Source organism: Peromyscus eremicus, chromosome 1 (genome assembly GCF_949786415.1).
Source record: "Peromyscus eremicus chromosome 1, PerEre_H2_v1, whole genome shotgun sequence".
NCBI classification, from domain to species: Eukaryota; Metazoa; Chordata; class Mammalia; order Rodentia; family Cricetidae; genus Peromyscus; species Peromyscus eremicus.
In genome coordinates, this window is record NC_081416.1 from 63,595,620 (window position 1) to 63,616,226 (window position 20,607).

At 49.2% G+C, this 20,607-nt stretch overlaps 1 protein-coding gene across 18 annotated transcripts in view; it reads right to left on the reverse strand.

Annotated features, from left to right (window-relative positions):
- Positions 1 to 20,607, reverse strand: part of Jakmip3 (Janus kinase and microtubule interacting protein 3) — a 57,202-nt gene that overhangs the window by 33,190 nt on the left and 3,405 nt on the right. For all 18 annotated transcript variants that reach the window (XM_059250347.1, XM_059250386.1, XM_059250358.1 and 15 more), the window contains exon 2: positions 6,115 to 6,612. In XM_059250347.1, coding sequence (XP_059106330.1) covers positions 6,115 to 6,612 — 498 coding nt within the window. The remainder of the gene's footprint in view (positions 1 to 6,114; positions 6,613 to 20,607) is intronic.

Sequence of the window (20,607 nt, forward strand, 5' to 3'; positions counted from 1 at the left end):
TTGGAGTATCATGGGCTGGAGACTCTGAGGCAGGCAGAACTATGAGGTGGATAGTCATCCCCATCTGAGATCACAGTGAGCCTGTGCAGAATGTTCCAGAACCTTCGAGCATGAGATTTCCCCATCCCTTCCACTTACTGGAAGTTTGGCCAAGAAAGCCCCCAGGGCCTGGCTTACCCAGGAGCACGGAGTAGGGTTTGCATAGGTGAAACCAAGGGGGCCATACAGGACCTATTACCAGAGAGGGTCTGTCTGTCTTGAACTCCCATGCAGGGCAGAGGTGGACAGACAGTTCTGACTCTTCCCTCCCCGTGCTGTGACTTTCTGGGCAAAAGTGAGAAGACTGTTGGACTCAGATAGGAGTCTCAAAGCCCTGGCTGTCCCAAGTCTTGCCCTGCCTTGGCCAGATGTGTCTCGAGTGTCTATAGGTGACGACATCTTGGCCATGCTTCCTTCTCTCCAACCAGTCTTTCTCTGAGGCTCCTGAGTTCTACTAGGCCACATCCTAGCCCATCATTTAGGGCCCTGGGCTCAGCACTCTGCTGGCTCTGATAGCAGGGGTGGCTTAGCCTGACTGCAGGTCAGAGTGTAATGATCAGCTGGGTACCTACTATAAGCACTCCCTCAAACAGATTTGAATTGTAGTCAGACAATGCCACTGGCCGGGCAGAGGCCGAACTTCAAATTATAGCATCTGCTTTGGTGGCTCTAAGATGAACCCAGGACCTTCTCAGTTCCCTTCCCCAGCCCAGAACACCTGGGGATGGATCCACTGTGTTCTGTCTCCAGGGCCTAGACTTCAGCAGGATTCCCAGGCTTGTGATCCCCACAGCAGCCCCAGCTGTAGCCCTGTCCACTGATTAATGGGCCATCCCTCTTCAGGGCCACGGCCCCTGTTCAAATACTCTAGCTTAGATGGCATGTGAAGGGATGACATCAGTCTGGGAAGAGCTCCCAAGGCCCACTGCTTCTTCCTTCAGCCCCATCATCCCTCCTGACCTGGGGTTCTTGGCCTTTATCACACCACACTGGCCTAAGGCTCCATGCTAGCAGTGTGCCCAGTGAAGAAATGGCAGCGTCTCGGCCAGGCAGTGCAAGAACATAGACAGTTAAATGTTTGCAAATGTAACTGCAGCCAAGGTTTCTCCATGGGGAAGGCCCCTAGAATCCCAAGCTTATCTTGCCTTGTGGGGCTCATGATATCTCCCTATGTGAGTGAGCTGAGCTGGTCTGCTCCCTAGGGACTTAGGAACAAGATTTCTCTGGCCTGCTGGGCTGAGGGAGACCATGGCTCCATCTCTAGGTCAAAGGCCCGGCCAACATCTGTGTACCCAGACAGACTGGCATTGAACTGGGACTCAAGGGTTCTTAAATGTCTCTGATCCAGAGCCACTCTCGGCCCTGTCCTCAGCCCATGGGGTTAGCCCGCCTATGGGCGATGTCCCCACCCCCTTTGCCCTGCTTCAGCTTCTGCTCCAGACAGCTTCTGTCTCTGGTGTCCTCAGAAATACCTCAGGCTCTTTGTCCATACTGAGCTCTTCCCCTCTCTCCCCAGGCTACAGCACCTGGGCCCCGCCCTTCTAGGGAGACATTCAAAGTACCCAGCATCTAGTTTATAAGCCTGACACCCACATCAGGTGCATCCGAACTGTGGAGTCTAGAGAGTCAGCCCAAATTCACAATTAGGATTCAGAAAACAGGGTGTCCTCTTATAAACTAGGGGCCGAGTGAGGTGATGCAGGCAGTCCTGAGATCATCAGTAAGGAGCCCCCATTGGCCAGTGTCACATGAAGAGGTGGCCCTGCACCCAGAGCCTTGGGCCTAGTTTCTGGACCCATAGGGAACAGTGACATGGGCCTTTGACCCAGGGCGACACTGGCTTGTTCTAGCATCTCCTGCCTCCTGGGCACAGGATCAAGCCTGTTCTTTGTGTTTTTCATTACGTCATCAAATTGTACAATTTATCCATGGCTGGTGTCTGGAAGCAGTGGCTGAAGATGGATTCAGGAGTAGGGGAGAGGCCAGCTGCACCTCCAATGGCTTATGTGTGGACATCTGAGGTCAAGGGTCAGAAGAAAACTCCTAGCCCAGCATGAAAATATGAAGAGTCTCCAACAGTGACACCTGGTGGGGATGGTGAGTAATGCAGCAGATAGAAAGAAACCAAGGCCCTTCAGTGTTGGACTGTATTGGACGAGAAACAGCGCTCTTAGACTGCTAGGCATGGTCTCAAGAGGGAAGTACTGACCTTGTCAATAGGATGTGCATATCTCCAAGCTTTAAACTGACAGGTAAAGGATATTCTCTAGATTAAATATGGATTCTATAGGGAAAAACCCGGAGAGACTTTGAAACAGGTGAAAGTATTTCCCGACTGTCCTTTCATTAGAATGCCAGGACCCCTGGGGACTGTGTAGTATTGTAGAGAGGTACACCATGTGTGTGTCTTCAACTTGGATATTTCATGGCCCGGCGGAGAGAATGATAATCATGGAGAACACTGCTGCCATTTCCTGTGTATGGTGCACATCTGAGAGCCGTCTCTTGGTTGCACAGGATCTTGTTTCCTATTCAGTTCTGAGAATAAAACCGAACCCAGGACCTGGAGCATGTGAAGCAAGGAGTCCACCACTGAGCTAGATCTTCTGTCCTATTTTTCTGTATGTGTTAGGATATTCTACATACAAAGTCACTTCCCCTACAATTAAAGGTTTAATTTTTCCTTTCCTGCCTGAGGTCTTTAGTTTTTCTTTCCCCAACTAAAGTGGCAGGAATTCTTTGGAAAGAAAAAAGAAGAAACCACTCTCACCCACTTGTGTAATTTTTGAAAGTTCACTTTAGAGCCCTTGGTATCAGACCCCTTACACATTACACACACACACACACACACACACACACACACACACACACACGCACACGCACACGCACACGCACATGCATACCATGTGTTTCCCCAGTTGGGGTGTAAAGGGGAGGCTAAGAGAATTGTTCAATGGGAAAGACAGGTGGAGAGGGGCTCTGCGTCAGCACAGACAATGAAGGAGCTGAACCTTCGAGACTAGACCGTTCTCAGTAAATGAGAGCTGCTGGTACATCGGTGACTGGGGGAGAGGGAGCCAAAGGATTTACTTCAGAGAGCAAGTATCTTTGACACTTAGAATAATTGAAATAAACAAGGAAGTTGAGGATGTTTCCTAGAAAATAGAACAGAAAGCCAAGGTTGGGAGAAAAATAATAAATTCAGTGTGAACTCAAAGGCCCAACTTCTGCTGAGCAGATATGGAGGGAAGATGAGAGGCAAGAAGGGATTTGAACCCTGACAGTGTCTTTTCCCCAGCTGGAGGGTAGTTGGAGAGAGCATCCCCCTGCCTGCTGTAGATGAGCAGGTGCCCGTGTTATCCATGCAGCTCAGTGCCATTTCAGAGATGTCCTAAGCTCAAGGAGAAGGCAGGGCTGGTGGGGAACAGGGCAGAAGAAAGGACGGGGTATTCGAGCAATGAAGAAAGGTCCAGAATTGTTGGGTTGTGCTCTGTTTAGCTGGGTATAGAGACAGGAGGAGAGGCGGTGCTTAACGACTTTACCTCAAAGGCGAATGGTTGAAATTCTGTTTTGACAGCATTGAGAGGTTCACCATTCTACTGGAAAAGTGGCCTGCGTTAGTGACAGACACTTAGGAGACTAAGCAAATGAAGAAATAACTCAAAGGAGTACATACAGATGTGTGAGCTGTATGATACAATGGGATGGACCCTGAGTCACCGTGTGAACCACAGGTGTGTAACCCTCAGCAGCAGGAATGGAACTGTATAGCCTTCCCTCACCCAACATAGAGCTGCACCCCGGAAGCTCTCTCTGCCCCCTGGATCTTCTCTCGACCTTCCTGTCAGGCTCTGTAACCCAAAAGGTGGAGGGCTGGGGATGTGGCTCAGTAAGTGTTTGTTTGCCTAGCACGTGTGAGGCCTTTGACTCAACCCCTACCCTGGATGGGGGAGCTGGCCCCTGCAATGGTGCCTCCTGTTCCTCCATGCTCGGGTCTGGTCTATGGGTCAGTGGGAGGTGAGTGGTCTGGACACGTGCTCCCTGCTCCCTGTTGGGTTGGGAGTTGACAGTAGCTGACTGAGTCTTGCCCCTGATGTTCTCCTGTGCTGAGCGCTGCCCTTCCCTCTGGATCTGGAGCCCCGGTGGTGGCCAGACCCAGTGATGACTCATCCTACCCTGGACTCTTCTCATCACCCTTTTTCATCCTCCTGGGGGCTTCTCAGAGGATGCACCATCTGTCTGCTGAGATGTACGCTATGGTGAAGCAGGGCTAGAAGCAACACTGGGGCAGCACTTTGGGAGGGAGGCGTGGCATGCAGGAGGGAGAAGGCAGCATAGACCGAAGTGGAGAAACAGCTCAAACATACTGTGACCGTCTGGGGTAAAGTCTAGGGCCACCAGCTGGGGGCCTCTAGGGACCCAAACCAGAGTGGGAGGGGGACTATGGAACACAGTTATTTTCCTACAAGCTTTGTGGAGAAGTAAGGTTGCCTTCCTCTGCTGCGGACACTGGGACACGGTCTCCAAGCAGGACAAAGGAAAGGACCGATGGAGCAGGCAGAGTGAGCTTTCCCAGAGGCCTGAGGGCAGCTTCCTCACTTCCCCAGATAGACAGGCTAGGGCAGAGTCACACTATGTGACATCACATTATGTGAGATCTCAGGCCACATCTTGGGGTTACTAAAAGCAATGACAGCATATGGTTCTGGACAGATAGAGAGGGGGTAGGGGTATTAGAGCAGGGAACATTCTGGAAAGGGGCAGGGCTTCCAGGTTAGGATTAGGGCAGACACTCTGTGTTCATCATGATAAAGTCATGTCTCCTACACAAATGCCCAAATTCTTCTTTCTGGTGGTGTCCAGAAAATTGCTACTTTCTCCTGAAATTCCATGAAGTGGTGTGGCCTAAAGCATGTCTCTGAACACCAGAAAGCCGGGAAAGTGGAGGAAGGATGACTCCCTGGGTATCCTAACTAGAAAGATGGCTACATCCCACTACAGAGTGCCTCAATACCTAGGATACCTGGACACTTACGGTGATTTGAATGAGATGCCCTGCATAAGTCTCTGGCATTTGAATGGTTGATCCCCAGTTAGTGGCTGTTTGGGAAGGATTAGGAGGTGTGGCCTGGTTGGAGGAGGTGTGTCACTGGAGGCAGGCTTGAAATTTCGAAAGCCTCCCACCATCTCCAGTACATTCTTTCTGTTTCCTGCTTGTGGCTTGAAATGCAAGCTTCCAGCTGCTGCTGCAGGCCTATCACCGGCTACCTCCACTCTGCCACCATGGATTATTATCCCCCTGCAACTTAAGCTCAAATAAACCCTTTCTTTTAGAAGTTCTCTTGGTCATGGTGTCTTATCACATCAATAGAAAAGTAACCAGTACAAGATGAGGTTAAGTGTGTGTGCCTCTAAGGTAGAACTCCATTTTCCCCAGATCCCTGAGAAGTACACTTTCCAATAGAGGAGTCACACCTAACCCATTCCTCACAACTCCTGGATGTTCTCTTCTGCTTGTTGGTACCGGGCCTGAGAACACTGGCTGGACCAGTCCTTGCCACAGGATGCCCGGTCTGTGGGCTTCCTAGAATACACAGACACTTCCAGACATTGAGTATACCTGAGCATCTCACAGTGTCAGGCCTAGGACAATGTCTTCCTAGAGGTACACATGGCACAGGAATCTCAAAGCTGCTCCAGGCACCTCACCAGCACAGAGACCTTGTCTCTCCCCTCTTGATCTGTCCAGCAACTCAGAATCCTCCTGCCATCTGTGTGAGCCTCACCTGGCTTCTAGCTTAACCTGGGACTCCTCCACGGTCCCTCAGGGGAGGACAGGAATTCTGATTTGAAAATTTCCTATTCTGAGTGGCGATCAGGGAGCACTTCTGTCCATGATGGAGGGGCAGATGGGGTCCTGACTACATGTGGGTACCTGGCTCTGCACTCCTGCACCTCTGAAGTCCTCAGAACTAACAGGGAGGGTGTGAGGTAAGTGAGTAGAGAAAATGGGCTGGGGAGGGATCAGAGCTGTGCCCTGCTGCCCACCTTCCCACCTGCCCACCAGCCACGTACCAGCCTGCGGATCTCACGCTCACACTCCTTCTTGATGCGGACGATTTCTTCTTGGTGCAGGTGGTAGACGCTCCTGATCTCGGCGGCCTTGATCTTGTCGGCCTGGATGACCATCGTCAGGGCCTCCTCCACCTGCTTTTTGGCCCCCTTGAGCTCTGAGATCTCTTGCTGCATCTTGACCTTCTCCACCTCAAACCCCTTCTTGGCCTCCTCCTTAGCCTCGCACAGGAGCACGGTCTTCACCTTGTCGGGCGCGCCATCCCGCAGGGTGTTGAGCAGCGCCTGCAGCCGCTGGTTCTCATTGTCCTTAATCTTGATGACTCTCAGCAGCTCCGCTTCGTGCTGCCGCAACAGCGCCTCCCGCACCGCCTGCAGCTCCTTCATCTTCTCCTCGTGCAGCTTGGTCTTGAGCTCGGTGACCAGGACCGCGTGTTTGCGCTGCTCGTGTTCACGCACCTGCTTCAGCTCCTGGCTCTTCTCCCGCTCCACTTTGCTGACCTGGAAAACAGGTGAGACGGAGGTTGTTGGAGCCCCCAGCCCTGAGCACCTGCAACGGCCGAGGCAGGCCTGCATAGTTAAAAGGTCGCTTTCCTGCAAACTTAGGAGTTACCTGGCTTCCAAATGTGCTTGTAGCTGGCAATTAAAACAAGAGTCACCCTGCTCGGTGGAGGGAATGGATGTGCCGGGTGGCCGGCAGCATACATGGCCCTGCACCGTCGCAGGAAAGGTGGTCATGGACACTCTCTGTCCATGGAAATCTGCTCCAGGTCCTTCTAGGAGGAAGCTGAGCAGGAGAAGGAGGAGAGCTTCTCAATAGACACTGCCTCACAGAAGCAGTGGAGGGGCACTGGCAGGTCTGTGCCTGGGCAGAGCCTTCAAGCCAGTTTCTATTAACTCTCTGCAGATCCTATTTCTTCACACAAACAATGAACCTGCTGTGCTTACCTTCTGTGGCAAATGGGGAAGCCTCTTAGCAGCCAGGCTGTCTTTCTAGATGACACCTCATGTCTAGGTTTTGGAAACAATGTGATCATGTGCTTCCTATTCATCCAGATGTTTTGGGGCTCTGATTGGGTGGTCACCTGACTATAGCAAGTACTATATAACGGATATATAATGGATAGTGGCTAAAATTCTCATGTGCTTTGTCTGTCCCATGGCTGGAGAACCCAAGAGCTCCCCTGTGATCCACGGAGCTCACCTTTTGCCTTCACCCATGCAGGGCTCCAGTTCTCCCTGATGAGCAGATGAAGCCACAAAGCTCCACAGTGTGGAGTCCACAGTGGTCTGTCCTCCTGGCAGCATTTGACTTTGTGTCCCTCCATGAGACCTACAGGCCCCTCTTGGCTGCTCCCACATCAGGATCTGCCCTAGCTCTGCAGCCTATGCCTCTCTGGCCACTCATTTGGAGGGGACCCACAGCCCAACCAACACTTTTCCTTTCCTGTTGCTTCCCAAGGCTCCATGCACTCACATACACAGGTCCCCAAACACTCTTTTTCTCTCTGGTCCTGACTCTCAGGTCTCCAAGGGCCAATTTACTTGGTGACACTGAGGGCTACACCCCATCACCTGCACCCAGAAGGACCTGAAGCCTGCTTTGTGCCCAAAGGCTATCCTGGCTTTCTAAGGCCCTCTAGGGGATCAGCCAATAGTGACCCAGTAGGCTATGGGTGTCACAGCCCCTTGCATCCCACTGCTAGGGGAAGGAGCAGCCTGCTTCTGTTGGAAAAACATCCCCCTCTTAGGCTGCTACTGTTCTGATCAATTTCCTGCTCATAGTAGGTGTGCGGAGTCCTCATACCCACTCCTGGAAAACAGTGCCACTATGAATCTCAAAGACACACCTGGGGAGCCACCTGCATCCTGAAACAGACCCTAAAACAGTCACTCTATGCTGAATTTGTTCAAACTGGCCTCCCCAGGTATTGATGGCCTTCAACTCTCTCGTCCTGTAGTGGGCGCTATCAGTTCTGAAATGACTGATATTTCCCACATAGCTCTTTTCCCCAGCAGCCAACTGGGAGTCCATAGTGAGTGAGTCCTTCCTGTGCTGGCGTCTATTTAATCCTTGCATGCCACCCCATCTTCTAGTTCTTCTCCTTGTCTTCTTTGGGGGGAATCTTGCTGGAGCCATCCATCTTCTAGGTTCCCACTTTCCTTACCCACCACCCCCGAACAGCAGCCAAGCTGTCCACTCCAGCTCCAAGTACACCTAAGGTCCCCATGCTTGCACAGCAAACATTTCCCTACTGAGCTCACTCCCCAGCCCTAGCCTACTTAAAAGGCTCCTCCAACTTACACCAGTGCCATGATCTCTGGACAAAACCTTTAACACAGGGGTCTTTGGGGACAGTTAAGGTCCAAACTGTTCTTGATTTATTTGCTTCTGAGGCTGGCCTTCCTCCCTCCCCCACCAGAGGCAACTTTTCAGGGGCTGTTTGTGGCTGCTTCCCCACAGGACAGGCGTGTGACACTGACTCACACAGCTGGCACCAGGGCTGGTGGCCCTATTGTCCTCTTATGGCCCAGCACGCCCCTGCCTGTCCCTCCTGCACACTGGACAGTAGGCAGCCATCCAGCAGTGTGGATGTCTGCTTTGCCGAACAGACCATTACTGGAAGCAAGAGCAAGCAGGCACCCGTACCCCCATTTAATGTGCATCTCCTCCTTTGCCAGTTTCAACTGAACCCCAGAGATGAGAAAAGAAAAAGCCAGGGTTTGTTTGCTTTCAGTTTTTTGAGACAGGGTCTCACATTGTAGCTGAGGTTGGCCCCGAGCTAACACTATGCGGTCCAAGCTAGCCTTGAACTCACAGAAATCTTCCTGCTTCAGCCTACAGATTACAGGCATGGGCAACCACACAGCGCTTCTGAATTATTTGAAGAAAGTCCTTCTCTTCTTCCATGGATCCTTTGGATGATTCCATAACGTTCTATGTGTTTAAAGGAAGGAAGAATGAATGGCTGAGTGGGGCAGGGATAGCTAGTTTCTTCTGAGGGCTGGGCCCTGAGGGTGCAGTGAGTCCTGAGTGGGACTTGGAGGGCCAGAACCAACACCAGTATCTATGGCCCAGAGCCTGGCTCTGTTCTCTCAGCAGACACATATTCAGACCTTGTGAAAACGTCCCAGTGGGAATGAGCAAAGAGAAGATGCATGCATCCTGTGTCACAGAGTAGATTACGGAGAACAGTGTGAGCCGAACAGCCCAAGATGGGGTGAAGCTCTACCCCACCTTGAAGCTCTTGGAGATAAGGAGGTTACTTCTGTCCAGGGCCTGAGACTTTGCTCCATGTGTGGAAGGCTTGGCTAACATCCAGCCAACCACCAAAAGCCCTCTCCTCTCCTGCCCCTCCCAAAGCACTCACAGTGCCCAGGCTGGGCCACTAGCTTCCAACAAAGCATGTGACAGAGTGAGATCCCCATCCCAGGACAGCCATGAAAGCTGGGCAGAAGTTAGGCCCTGGAGAATCTTGGGAGTCACCTAGAGAAATGCCACTAGCCAACTTCAAGGCTCAACACGGAAGGTAACTAGCTCTCCTGGAATTCTGGGAAGCTGGGTAAAGACAGACATGCTGGGGGAGGACAGATGACCTTGGCTCACAGTGTCAGGGGGTTTCAGTCCATGGTCACTTGGCTCCCCTGCTTCTAGGCCTGTGTGTGTGAAGGAAGAGCATCATAGCTGGGGAGGGACAGGTGGGGAAGCAAAGTCAATGGCCTCATGGTGGACAGAAGCCAATGCTGGCCAACTTCTGCCTTCTGCTTTCATTTCTCTGCTCCCCACCCCAAAGACTGCTGGGAAATGCCATCCACATTTAGAGTGGTTCTTGTCTTCTTAGCTGCTGTTCCTCATGACACCTGGCTCTGGACACCCTCACAGACACGCCCAGAGGTGTGCTTTACCGATGCACATGTCTCTCCATCTAGCCAGGTCCACAAATCAAGATTAATCATCACAGCCACTTGACACTCACAAAAGCCTGCAGCTGGCAGAGACTGGCACCGGGGTGTTGGCTGCTGTGAGAAACACTACAGCCTTCTCAGACATAGGGCAGCCACCGATGCCTGCCAGGGCTAGAGGGGCAGGGCCTGCCCCTGGATTCTCATGCATGCCTTTTCATTTCCTCCTGTTGCTTCTGGCCTGACAGCATTTCCAAACCATGCAATGGGAGGGAGGGGCGGGGGGCTTCCTTCAGCTGCTGTTTGGTTGTGGTGGAAAAGCAAGATAAATAATTGATTCTTCCCTCTAATTACTCAGTTGTGAGATAATAAACTGGCTCCCTGCCAACCACGGAGTACTAACTGTTTCCCGAGGAGCGTATGGATTCAAGCATACTTGATGGGCCTCAGTTCTTTGCAAATCTCATCTTCAGTGAGGCTTGGAGTGTTGGTCCCCTTTGGGGCCAGTGAATGCCTCTTCAGGAGGCTCTTGAATCCTCTTGTTGAGACCCAAGTCATTTCCCAAACTGTGGGATGTGGCGCAGTCCAGGTTTGCTTTGCTTATCTCTAGTTGCTCTGACTGCTTCTCATTTTCATAGAAAGTGATATTTCAAGGTCTCAGCCATGGTCCTAGGACTGCTCATTCCTCCTGGATAGGTTACTGATGGATGTATATATGTACGTATTAATATCACATGCACATACATCTTTCGAGTTCACATCAACATTCAGTTCAAAGTCAGGACCACAGAGATTCTGCCTAGCCCCCCCCCCCCTCACCCACAGCTGAATCTCTGTTCTTCCACACTGAGCACTTTTGTTCTCAAGGAATCAGGAGGGGATGCAATCACTCATTCCCCAAACCCACGTTATATAGACAATTGTTTCAGGTCTCGGTAGTTTTGATACTGACACCCCTGGGTGTGATAACCATGAATGGCTGGTGTTCTTGCCCTTTCTATACCGCCCCCCACCCCCAACTGCATGGCCGGCTCCACATCCATTCTACACTCTCTCTTCATACTTACATTCTCCCTGAGGAATCTCAAAGTCCTCTATAAATCTCAAAATAGTTCATAATTCCCAATGGATTTAGACATGTCAAGCCTGGCAGGCTGCCTTAAGCACAAGTCACAGGTGGCGTCTATGCCTTCACTGGGGTCTAACTCATAGAGGGGCTCTGGGTTCCATGTTCATAGCCCGGTTGGTGTCCCTGTCCACTTCAGAGTCTGAAGAGTCCTTGGGAGCAGCCATAGGAACGATGTCACCTGGATTCTTGTGTGAATGCGACTGGATGCAGGCTTTACCAGACACAGACCCCTCAGCGTCTGCTTGCTGTTCACCCTTCTCTCCATTTGTAGCCGCTCTCTGCTGTCCCCCAGTCACCGTGGAGTCTCCTCTGCTTCATGTACAGTGTACACTGGCACCTGTGGTTTCTTTCATGTTACTAGAGCACACTCTGGGATTACTGGTCTGGGTCTTGGTTTCATGTATGCTCTTTCAAAAAGAAGTTTCCTTTTAGCCATGTGGTGGTGGCGAACGCCTTTAATCCCAGCATTCGGATGGCAGAAACAGGCGGATCTCTGTGAGTTCGAGGCCGGCCTGGTCTACAGAGCGAGATCCAGGACAGGCACCAAAACTGCACAGAGAAACCCTGTCTCGAAAAACAAAAACCAAAACCAAACAAACAAAAAAACAAAAAAAAAAAAAGAAAGAAAAAAAAAAGAAAAGAAATTTCCTTGAAAACTCACTACCCTTGCAGAAGACCCATGTTGGAGTCCTAGGACCCATACTGAGGCTCACAACTGCCTATAACTCCAATTCCAGGAGAATCCAGGACCTTCTTCTGGTCTCCACTGGCTCTTGTTTGTATGTGGTACATATAAATTCATACAAACACATGCACATACAAAAAATTAAGTAAAATTTAAAATTACGTTTATTTACTTACTTTTACATGTGGGCAGGAGGCACAGGCTACATTGCAAGTGTGAAGGTCAATGGCAATTCGTGGAAACTGGTTCTATCTTTCCACCATGTGGGTTCTGGAGACCAAACTCAGGTTGCCAGTCTCGGTGGCAAGTGCTCCTACTCTCTGAGACTTCTCAGGAGCCCCTTGCCTCCTTTTTTTTTTTTTTTTAAATTTTATTATTTATTTATTATGTATACAGCATATGTGACTGTAGGCCAGAAGAGGGCACCAGATCTCATTACAGATGGTTGTGAGCCACCATGTGGTTGCTAGGAATTGAACTCAGGACCTCTGGAAGAGCAGTCAGTGCTCTTAACCGCTGAGCCATCTCTCTAGCCCCCCTTGCCTCCTTTTAAGACACAGCCACGTTTTTCTTAAGTGTCAGGTTTCTATATTCTGTTTTTATGTCCCCATCATCTTCAGGGACCCCTACTGTCCTTACATTAGAGTGACTTTGCTCATGTTCAGTATTTACCATTGCCCAGACAGCCCTTTTGTTTTTTATATTTTATATATGTGTGTATGTATGTGTGTATATATATATATATATATATATAATTTGTATTCATACATACATTATGCATATACATACACACATACATATAGTTTCAAGGTAGAATCTCACCCAGGTAGCCTAGGCTGGCCTCCTGCCTCAGCTTCCTGGGTATCAGTACTACAGGCAGTTACTACCATATCTACTTTTTTAAAAAAAAATCCCGTTTGAAAGATGCTTGGCTCCCACAGTAGAGTCCCTTCCGTGGCAGTGGGGCCTGCTAGGTTCCCTTGGTGCTTTATACATGTAACCACCTTCTCCATGTGCCTGATGCTGCTCATTTTCTCACCCCATCATCACCCGCCTCAGGTCAGCTCAGCATCCCAGCACGACTGCTTGGGAAATCAGCTCATCTCCAGGGAGACAACCACCATGTGCCTTACCTCTTCTCTCCTGGGAGTAAACCACGGAGGACACGGGGACACGAAGTCTGCAAGGCCCCAGCGGCTGGGTGGCAGCTGACGGGGTGGTAGGAAGGCTAGGAACACGGTTTGTCATGAGGGTCACAGCCCCACCCTATCTGATACTAAACGTTCCTAAATTACATTTCTCAAACGTAAGCACCAGTGATGCTTCACTGTGTACTTTCCTTTCCCTCTTCCCTAAAGGTTCAAAATGTTCACTGTAACCAGCTGTAGAAAAATCACATGAGCCAGGCAGTGGTGGCTCACGCCTTTAATCCCAGCACTCGGGAGGCAGAGGCAGGCAGATCTCTGTGAGTTCGAGGCCAGCCTGGTCTACAGAGTGAGTTCCAGGACAGCCAGGGTTACACAGAGAAACCCTGTCTCGAAAACAAAACAAAACAAAACAAAAAAACCCAAACAAAACAACAACAAAAAAAATCAAACCAAAACAAAAATCTTGAAAATCATCTTCATTTTAGAAGCTGAAAGAGCTTCTTAACATTCCATCATGTTTTCGAGCCCGTTCTCTTACTGTTGAACTTGAACACCATCTCTCATGTTTCCATGTTTTAAAACATATTTTATTTGGATTTGTGTATGTGTGCATGTACATATGTGCCTGTGTGTGAGTACTTGCAAATGCCAAAAGAGGGCACTAGATTCCTGGAGCTGGAGTTACAAGCCGTTATGAGCCATGTGACATGGGTGCTGGGAACCATGCAAGAGCAGTAAGTACTCTTAACCACTGAGCGTGTCTCCAGCTCCATCCATAGGGTTTTCTTCTGCTTAGAGATGCTGAAGGCTGGGACACTACAAACACACGGTCACACAATCACCACAGAACCCTTAAACAGAGAATTTGGTCCAAAGGGACCTCTGTATATAGTGAACTTTGGCCTGGCTGAATGTTCCAGCAGGACTGCAATGTAACATGAGTTGTCTCTTGTAGCCAAGGGACTGAGCCTCAGCCAATTACAGAAGCCAAACCCTCGTTGAGACCGTGAAATTATGCACCAGACATGGCCACTACACTACATCTCTCCTAGGCTCTCCTGTCTCTCTGTTTACAAAAGCAGCCACTAGATGCAACTCAGGTCAGTTTCTGGACTTTCTAATCTGATTACCTGCCTTGTATGGAAAAAAAATTAAATGGTAGCTTCATAGTGTGTACTCCTATCTGCTTAGAACAATTCTCCTCTCACCTACTGTCCAGTTTAGCCATTTCCTACCAATTCTTGCCCATTGATCCTCCCAGATTAGAATTCAGGGACTGCAGGTCAGTGGTTCAGTTTGACTTCCTGAGACTTACAGCTTTGGGAGAAAATGCCTCCCCGCCAAAGGTAAGGAAATAGCCAAGCACTTCTCAGAACACAAGCACGGCCCATGACCTTTGGCTTCATCAGCTGTCAGCACACTGCCTCTGCCTTGTGCTGTGGACTAATTCACACCAGGCTCCCTTTTAGATGGAAGGGGAGCCTGAAGCTCGCTCGCTTTAGAAAGGTCTCCTTAAGGGGCTAGAGAGATGGTTCAGTGGTTAAAAGAACTAGCTACTCTTCCAGAGGACCCAGGTTCAATTCCCAGTACCCACATGATAGCTCATAACCATCTATGACTTTAGCTGCAGGGTATCTGACACCCTATTTTGACCTCTGTGGGAACTACATGTACATGGCGCACATATGTGTATGCAGGTAAAGACTCAGACACATAAAAATAAATCTAAAAATAAAACGTCTCCTAAGCAGTGCGTAGTTCAAGCAGCAAACTTCTACATGGACTTGACAGGCAGCACACAGGAAGGCTTGGCAAGATGCTGTTCAGAACAGAGGATATCTGAGCCAGAAGTGCGGTGCAAGCTGCAGGGGTCCTGTGTCAGACAGGGTGCTGGGACCCACTTGGGTGCCATACCCCCAGGAATCCACATCTCATCCTGCAGGGGCTTCTAGCCCAGTTGTCTATAGATGCAACAGCCGTCTGTATTCATGCTACAAGAGTATTTACAGCTCTCAAATAATAGTTAACAATACTGCTGGGACCTGCAGACAGCTTGAAGGTTTTGAGGTTTTAAATCAGACAGATGACAGGGTATGAGCCTACCCTTTAGCTCAAAAGTGATGCTTAATTGGCCACATTTTTGCTGGAAAGGACATGCTCTCTGAGTATTTTTATGAAAATAAAAGTCGGCAAGCCTTCAATTATGAGTGCTCTGGAATCCAAGGTCATCTTTATCAATCAGCTCTCTGATGACTGATTCCTTTATAGGAACAGACACCAAACAGAACACATATACCTGAACCCATCTGCCACGTCTGTGCCCATGGTCTGTCAGTGTTAACCTCACCAGAGATGGTTGGAAGATAATAAAAAGAACTGCCACGCAAAGCTTTGCCCTGGGAAGACCCAAATGAGCAATAGGAACGACAGGTGGCTGCTTTTGCTGATGCCTTCATCTGGCCATTAGCTGGGGAGGAGTTCAGCTGTCTCTCTGGTAACCCGTGTGTGTGTGTGTGTGTGTGTGTGTGTGTGTGTGTGTGTGTGTGTGTGTGTGATTAGGTGACCTCTGCTCATCAGAATAGTCCCAGAGCATCCCCAACTAGGCTGTAGGATGATTCAGAGCTGTGTTCTGTGATTAGCTAATGGTTCTAATTTGAACAGATTGGCATGTGGTATGTCTAAGAACTATCTGTTGGGTTGGAGCACCACTGTTAATGTTTTTTCACAGCAGCTTGCCAGGGGCATGTCCTCTCACCAGGGGCATGCCCCCTCACTGGCTTGTGGCTCTCCCACATCCTGACAAAATGTGTGTTTTTACAGATTGGTTGAATGAATGTGAAGAGAGACAAGAAGTTCAACTGTGAACAAATCAACTAGATTTCTGTGTCGTTAGGAATGAAAATGTTAGGATGTACCATATATTAGGTGATCAAATAGCTGTGAACACGTGCTAAGAAACACAGTCAGGACCTCTGTGCTACAGCCTGTTAGAAATTCAAAAGGGCTAAATAGACAGAATCAGCTCTGTTCATAAATCCAAATGCTCAGTATTATAAAGAAGTCAGCTTTCCCCCAAATGACCTGTAAATTCAGTGCAACTCGATCCACAGGGGTGCTAAGAAAGCAGAAATTAACAAGCATATTCTAAGATTTGTATGGAAATACAAAGACTCGAGACTCCCTAAAGCAGCTTTTAAGAAAAAGAGCAGAACAAGAACATGCTCATTACAGAATCAAGTCCTGCCTTGGAAGAATTAGGAACTGAGCTAGCCTCAGACAGACACGGGGAAAACAGACCCCCGGCTCACGATGACGGGGCCGGTGCAGCTGGTGACTAAACCGCACGTCTCTTGGGAATGGCAGCTAATCTAGATGCATCTTCCTTGCAGTAATGCCAGAGGCAAGAAGTTAAACAGAGAAAAACAGAGGACCAGGCTCAAGCCTAGGTCACTACTGTGCTGTCAAAGCAAAGTAGGACTGCAAAGTCACACGACCTGGGGCATTAACTCGGGAGGGCAAAGGATGCCATCCACAGTGCTGCCCCTGCATGGACTCACACACAAGTGTCTTCTGCTGGTCATAAACATGTGCTGTAGTGCAGAGTGGAAGGCCATTTCTTTCTTTATCATTAGGATCTTGCTAGGCGTTGTAGGCTGGCCTGGAACTTGCCATCTTCCTGCCTCCCCATCCCAAGTGCTGAGATCATATATGGGTGTCCTCCATGCTCTGTGTTTATTAAAAAATAAATATGTGGATGGAAGAAAAGGAAGGAGAATTATGTAATTATGTTATAACATTCCCAAAATAAAACAAATATTTTTAAAAAAATAAGTAAATATGTGGTGCCAGGGCTATTCCACGTTCATAGGGAAGACTCAATCACTATTTGCATGAGGCACAAAAGTCAACTCTAGGAGGGTTTTGGATATGTGGAAGGCAAAATGTCGGCTTTCTAGGAGACAGGCTGGGGAAATGACTCAGGAAGTTCAGCACTGCTAGAAAAGCCGGAGGACCAGAGGTTGCACGTGAATGTGGGGTAAGCATGGCAATCCACTCATAATCCTACTGCTTGGATTACAGAGGACCCCTGGAGCAAGGAGCAAGCTGGGTAGCTAGCCTAACCTCATCAGTGAACTCTGGGTCAAATGAGAAACCCTGCCTCAATATCTAAGACAGAGAGCAACTGAGAACAATACTTGTGTCAACTTTGGTCCTACATATAAGGTGAACACACATGCATACATACATACATACCCACACCCACATGTGCATACATGCATATACACCACATACACACTCAAAAAAAGAGGCGGGGGAGAACGTCTAGTAGAAAGCATAGGAAAGCGTCTCTCGCCTTCGGCACAAGGAAAGGTTCTGAACAAAGAAGCTCAAGAGAAATCTGCTCGGACATCCTGCCTGTGCTTCCTAGGCCTCCTCAACCACACAGCAACGGTTTCCCCATCATCAAACATTCATTCCCTGTGAGGTCCCAAAGCCCCAAATCGGCACACTATGTACTATGCACACCCTGATCTCCTTAGCCACTTCCCAAGCCTGGATAATGAGGTGACTGTGTATGGTCTCACTCTTGTTAGCAGAACTGAGATTAGTACCCGACACATCTGTGCACATCCCTGAATGTCCTCCTACAGATATTCTCAGGATTCACTGTAATGAAAACCCAGCAGCATCTTCCATGTCCTGGTACCTGCTGAGGAGTCACCTGCAGAGCAGGGGACCTGCCCCACAGTCTTCAGCAGCTTCTAAGGGTGTTAACCCAACCAGCCACCCGGGCAACTTGAGAACTAGTGACAGGTTAAAACAATGTGGCAGATAGACACTTGCTTTTATTTGTGTTCCTTGGGGAAACCTCCCTGGAACTTCTGGTCACTGCTTATGGTTCTCTGAGCTGGATTAGGGACTTCTGGAAACGAGAAGCTTGATTTGCTAAAATCGGGTCAAGACCATTAGTGGGCCATGAATTTAGGTGCCAAATGCTTTGAGACTAGGTGTGTGCAGTGTTGCAATCACGAGGCAAGCACATTTACTTACAAGCACATTTCTTACTGTAGGTCATGCTAACATCTACGAAAAGGTGTGAAGGTCGCAGTCTCAGAACCTAGCCATGGGGCTGGAGAGATGGCTTAGCAGTTAAGAACACTGGCTGTTCTCCCAGAGGGCTGGAGTTCATTCCCAGCACCCACATGGTGGCTCACAATCATCTTTAACTCTAGCTCCATTCCAAGGGCACCAGTCATGCATGTGATGCACAGACATTCATGCAGACAAAACACCCATACACATAAAATACTTAATTAAAGGGAAAACCTAGCCACACTGCAGTATCGGATCTAGTGGCCCAAAGGCTTTTGTCTGTTTCATTAGGAGGACAGGGAAATAGGAAAACCAGACAGGGCTGCAGAGAGATGTGGGATAAGGAATAGAGGGGATTATATACCCAGATAGCTGAGAGCATGGTTTTGTCTGATATATGTACAGAACAAGGCTGGCCTCTGGCAGAGTCAGGGAAACCAGGTTGTCTGCTCCACGCAGAAAGAGCCATGGCTCTGTGCAATAAGGAGAATCCTATTCTTTGAGCCCCGGCTACCTCCAAAGCTCCTTGTGGGAATATTTTTCCCACTCCATGAACACAGAAACACTACTACCCAGAATAATATGCACATGTTTCTCTAGGGAAACACTAGCGAGTTCTTTTTAAGTTCAAGACTTTGGCATCAAGTGCTGTGGAAATACAGTCACCTGGGACTGTGCAGACAAAAACACAAAATCAGCCATGACTGGGCACAATAAGCAGAAGAAAGGCTCAAGACCCAGAGGGGGCAGGGGCTTGGACCTGACTCAGCTGAGTGTGCCAGGCTCTGCTGACTCCCCATGGGAGACCTTGACTTGAGAAATGTGGGGATGTGGGGGTAGGCTTGGGGGGAAGGCTGGGGGTGGGAAGAGGGGGAATCTGTGGTTGGTATATAAAGTGAATAGAAAATTTCTTAATAATAAAAAGAAATGAAGACCCAAAGAGAGTTCCAGCACAGGCCAGCACCATGTGGCTTCCTTGGCGCTGGTCTTCCTTCACTGCCAACCACCTGAAGGCTCCGCACTTGGCACTGCGTCCCCTTCTTCCTATATACTCTCAAATTGACATCGCCCAACACCTGGTAACTTCCACACTCACCTAGGCCCCGTGTTCTCCAAGGAATGGCAGACAGACAGACACTCAGCTGCCCAGCTGACGGTCTCCACTTGGCTGTTTTGGCGGGTCTCCCAGGCACCTGCCAAACCACAGCTCTGGATCTCCTTACAAACTCCTGATCCAGACTTCTCTTAGTGCCTTAGGCCAAAACCCGAGGACCATCCTGTATGCATGCTCACCCTCATCCTCATCTCTGCCTGGGCCCAACCAGGGCACAGGGTACCAGCTGCCCTCCCCTCCACCCTCCCAACTTCTCATGCTGCCTCCCCAGCCCCTCCCCCAATAGCCTGCCGGTGTTTTGAACTATCTGTCAATGTGCATTCAGCCCCTTGGATCTGAGGTTATAGAAAATATTCAAAACTGAAAATTGCATCTTTCCTGAACAAGAGATTTTTCCTAAGCAAAACAGTATATCAGCCATTCTCAGAACCAGAAAATACTGCCTGAAACACTGGGGCTTAGATGTAAGGCATAGATATTGTGAGTTACAGAATTTTTATTGTATGTATTTTTTGCTCATAATATAGACACATAATGACTTAATTATGGGGGAAAAGATTTTTAATATATCCCTGCGATTATCTCTCAGCATGTAAGTATCAAATTAGTATAATTGTGAATGGTAGTGTGTTAGGATGTTCATTTTTAAAAACTACCATTTGAGCCAGGTGGTGGTGGCACACACCTTTAATCCCAGCACTTGGGAGGCAGAGGCAGGTGGATCTCTGTAATTTTGAGGCCGGCCTGGTTTACAGAGTGAGTTCCAGGACAGCCAGGGCTGTTACACAGAGAAACCCTGTCTCAAAAAACCAAAAATGAATGGTGGCCTGGTATGGTGGCTCACCCCAGAACTTGAGAAGCAGAGGCAGGTGAATCATCATGAGTTCCAGACTACCAGCATGGTCTACATAATGAGTTCCAGGCCAACCAGGACTACATAATGAGATTATGTCTTTAAAAAAACAAAGTGGCACATCCCAACAGGCAGTCTGTCTTAGTCAGTGTTCTGTTGCTGTGAAGAGACACCATGATCATGGCAACTCTCACAAAAGAGAAAGCATTTGACCGGGGCTTGATTACAGTTTCAGAGGTTTAGTTCATTGTCTTCATGGCAGGGAACACGGCGGCACATGGGCAGACATGGTGCTGGAGAAGTAGCTGAGGGTTCTACAACCATGTCCATGAGTAGCAGGAAGAGCAGAGCCACTGAGCCTGGCTTGGGCTCTGAAACCTCAAAGCCCACCCTCAGTGACACACTTCCTCCAACAAGGCCATACCTCCTAATCCACACCTCCTGTCCAGTCCTGCCACCCCCCCGGTGACCAAGCATTCAAATCTATGAGCCTATGGGGGTGATTCTTACTCAAACCACCACACAATCCGAATATAAAGAGGTCTAAGGCAAAGCAGTGTTGCCCGCCTG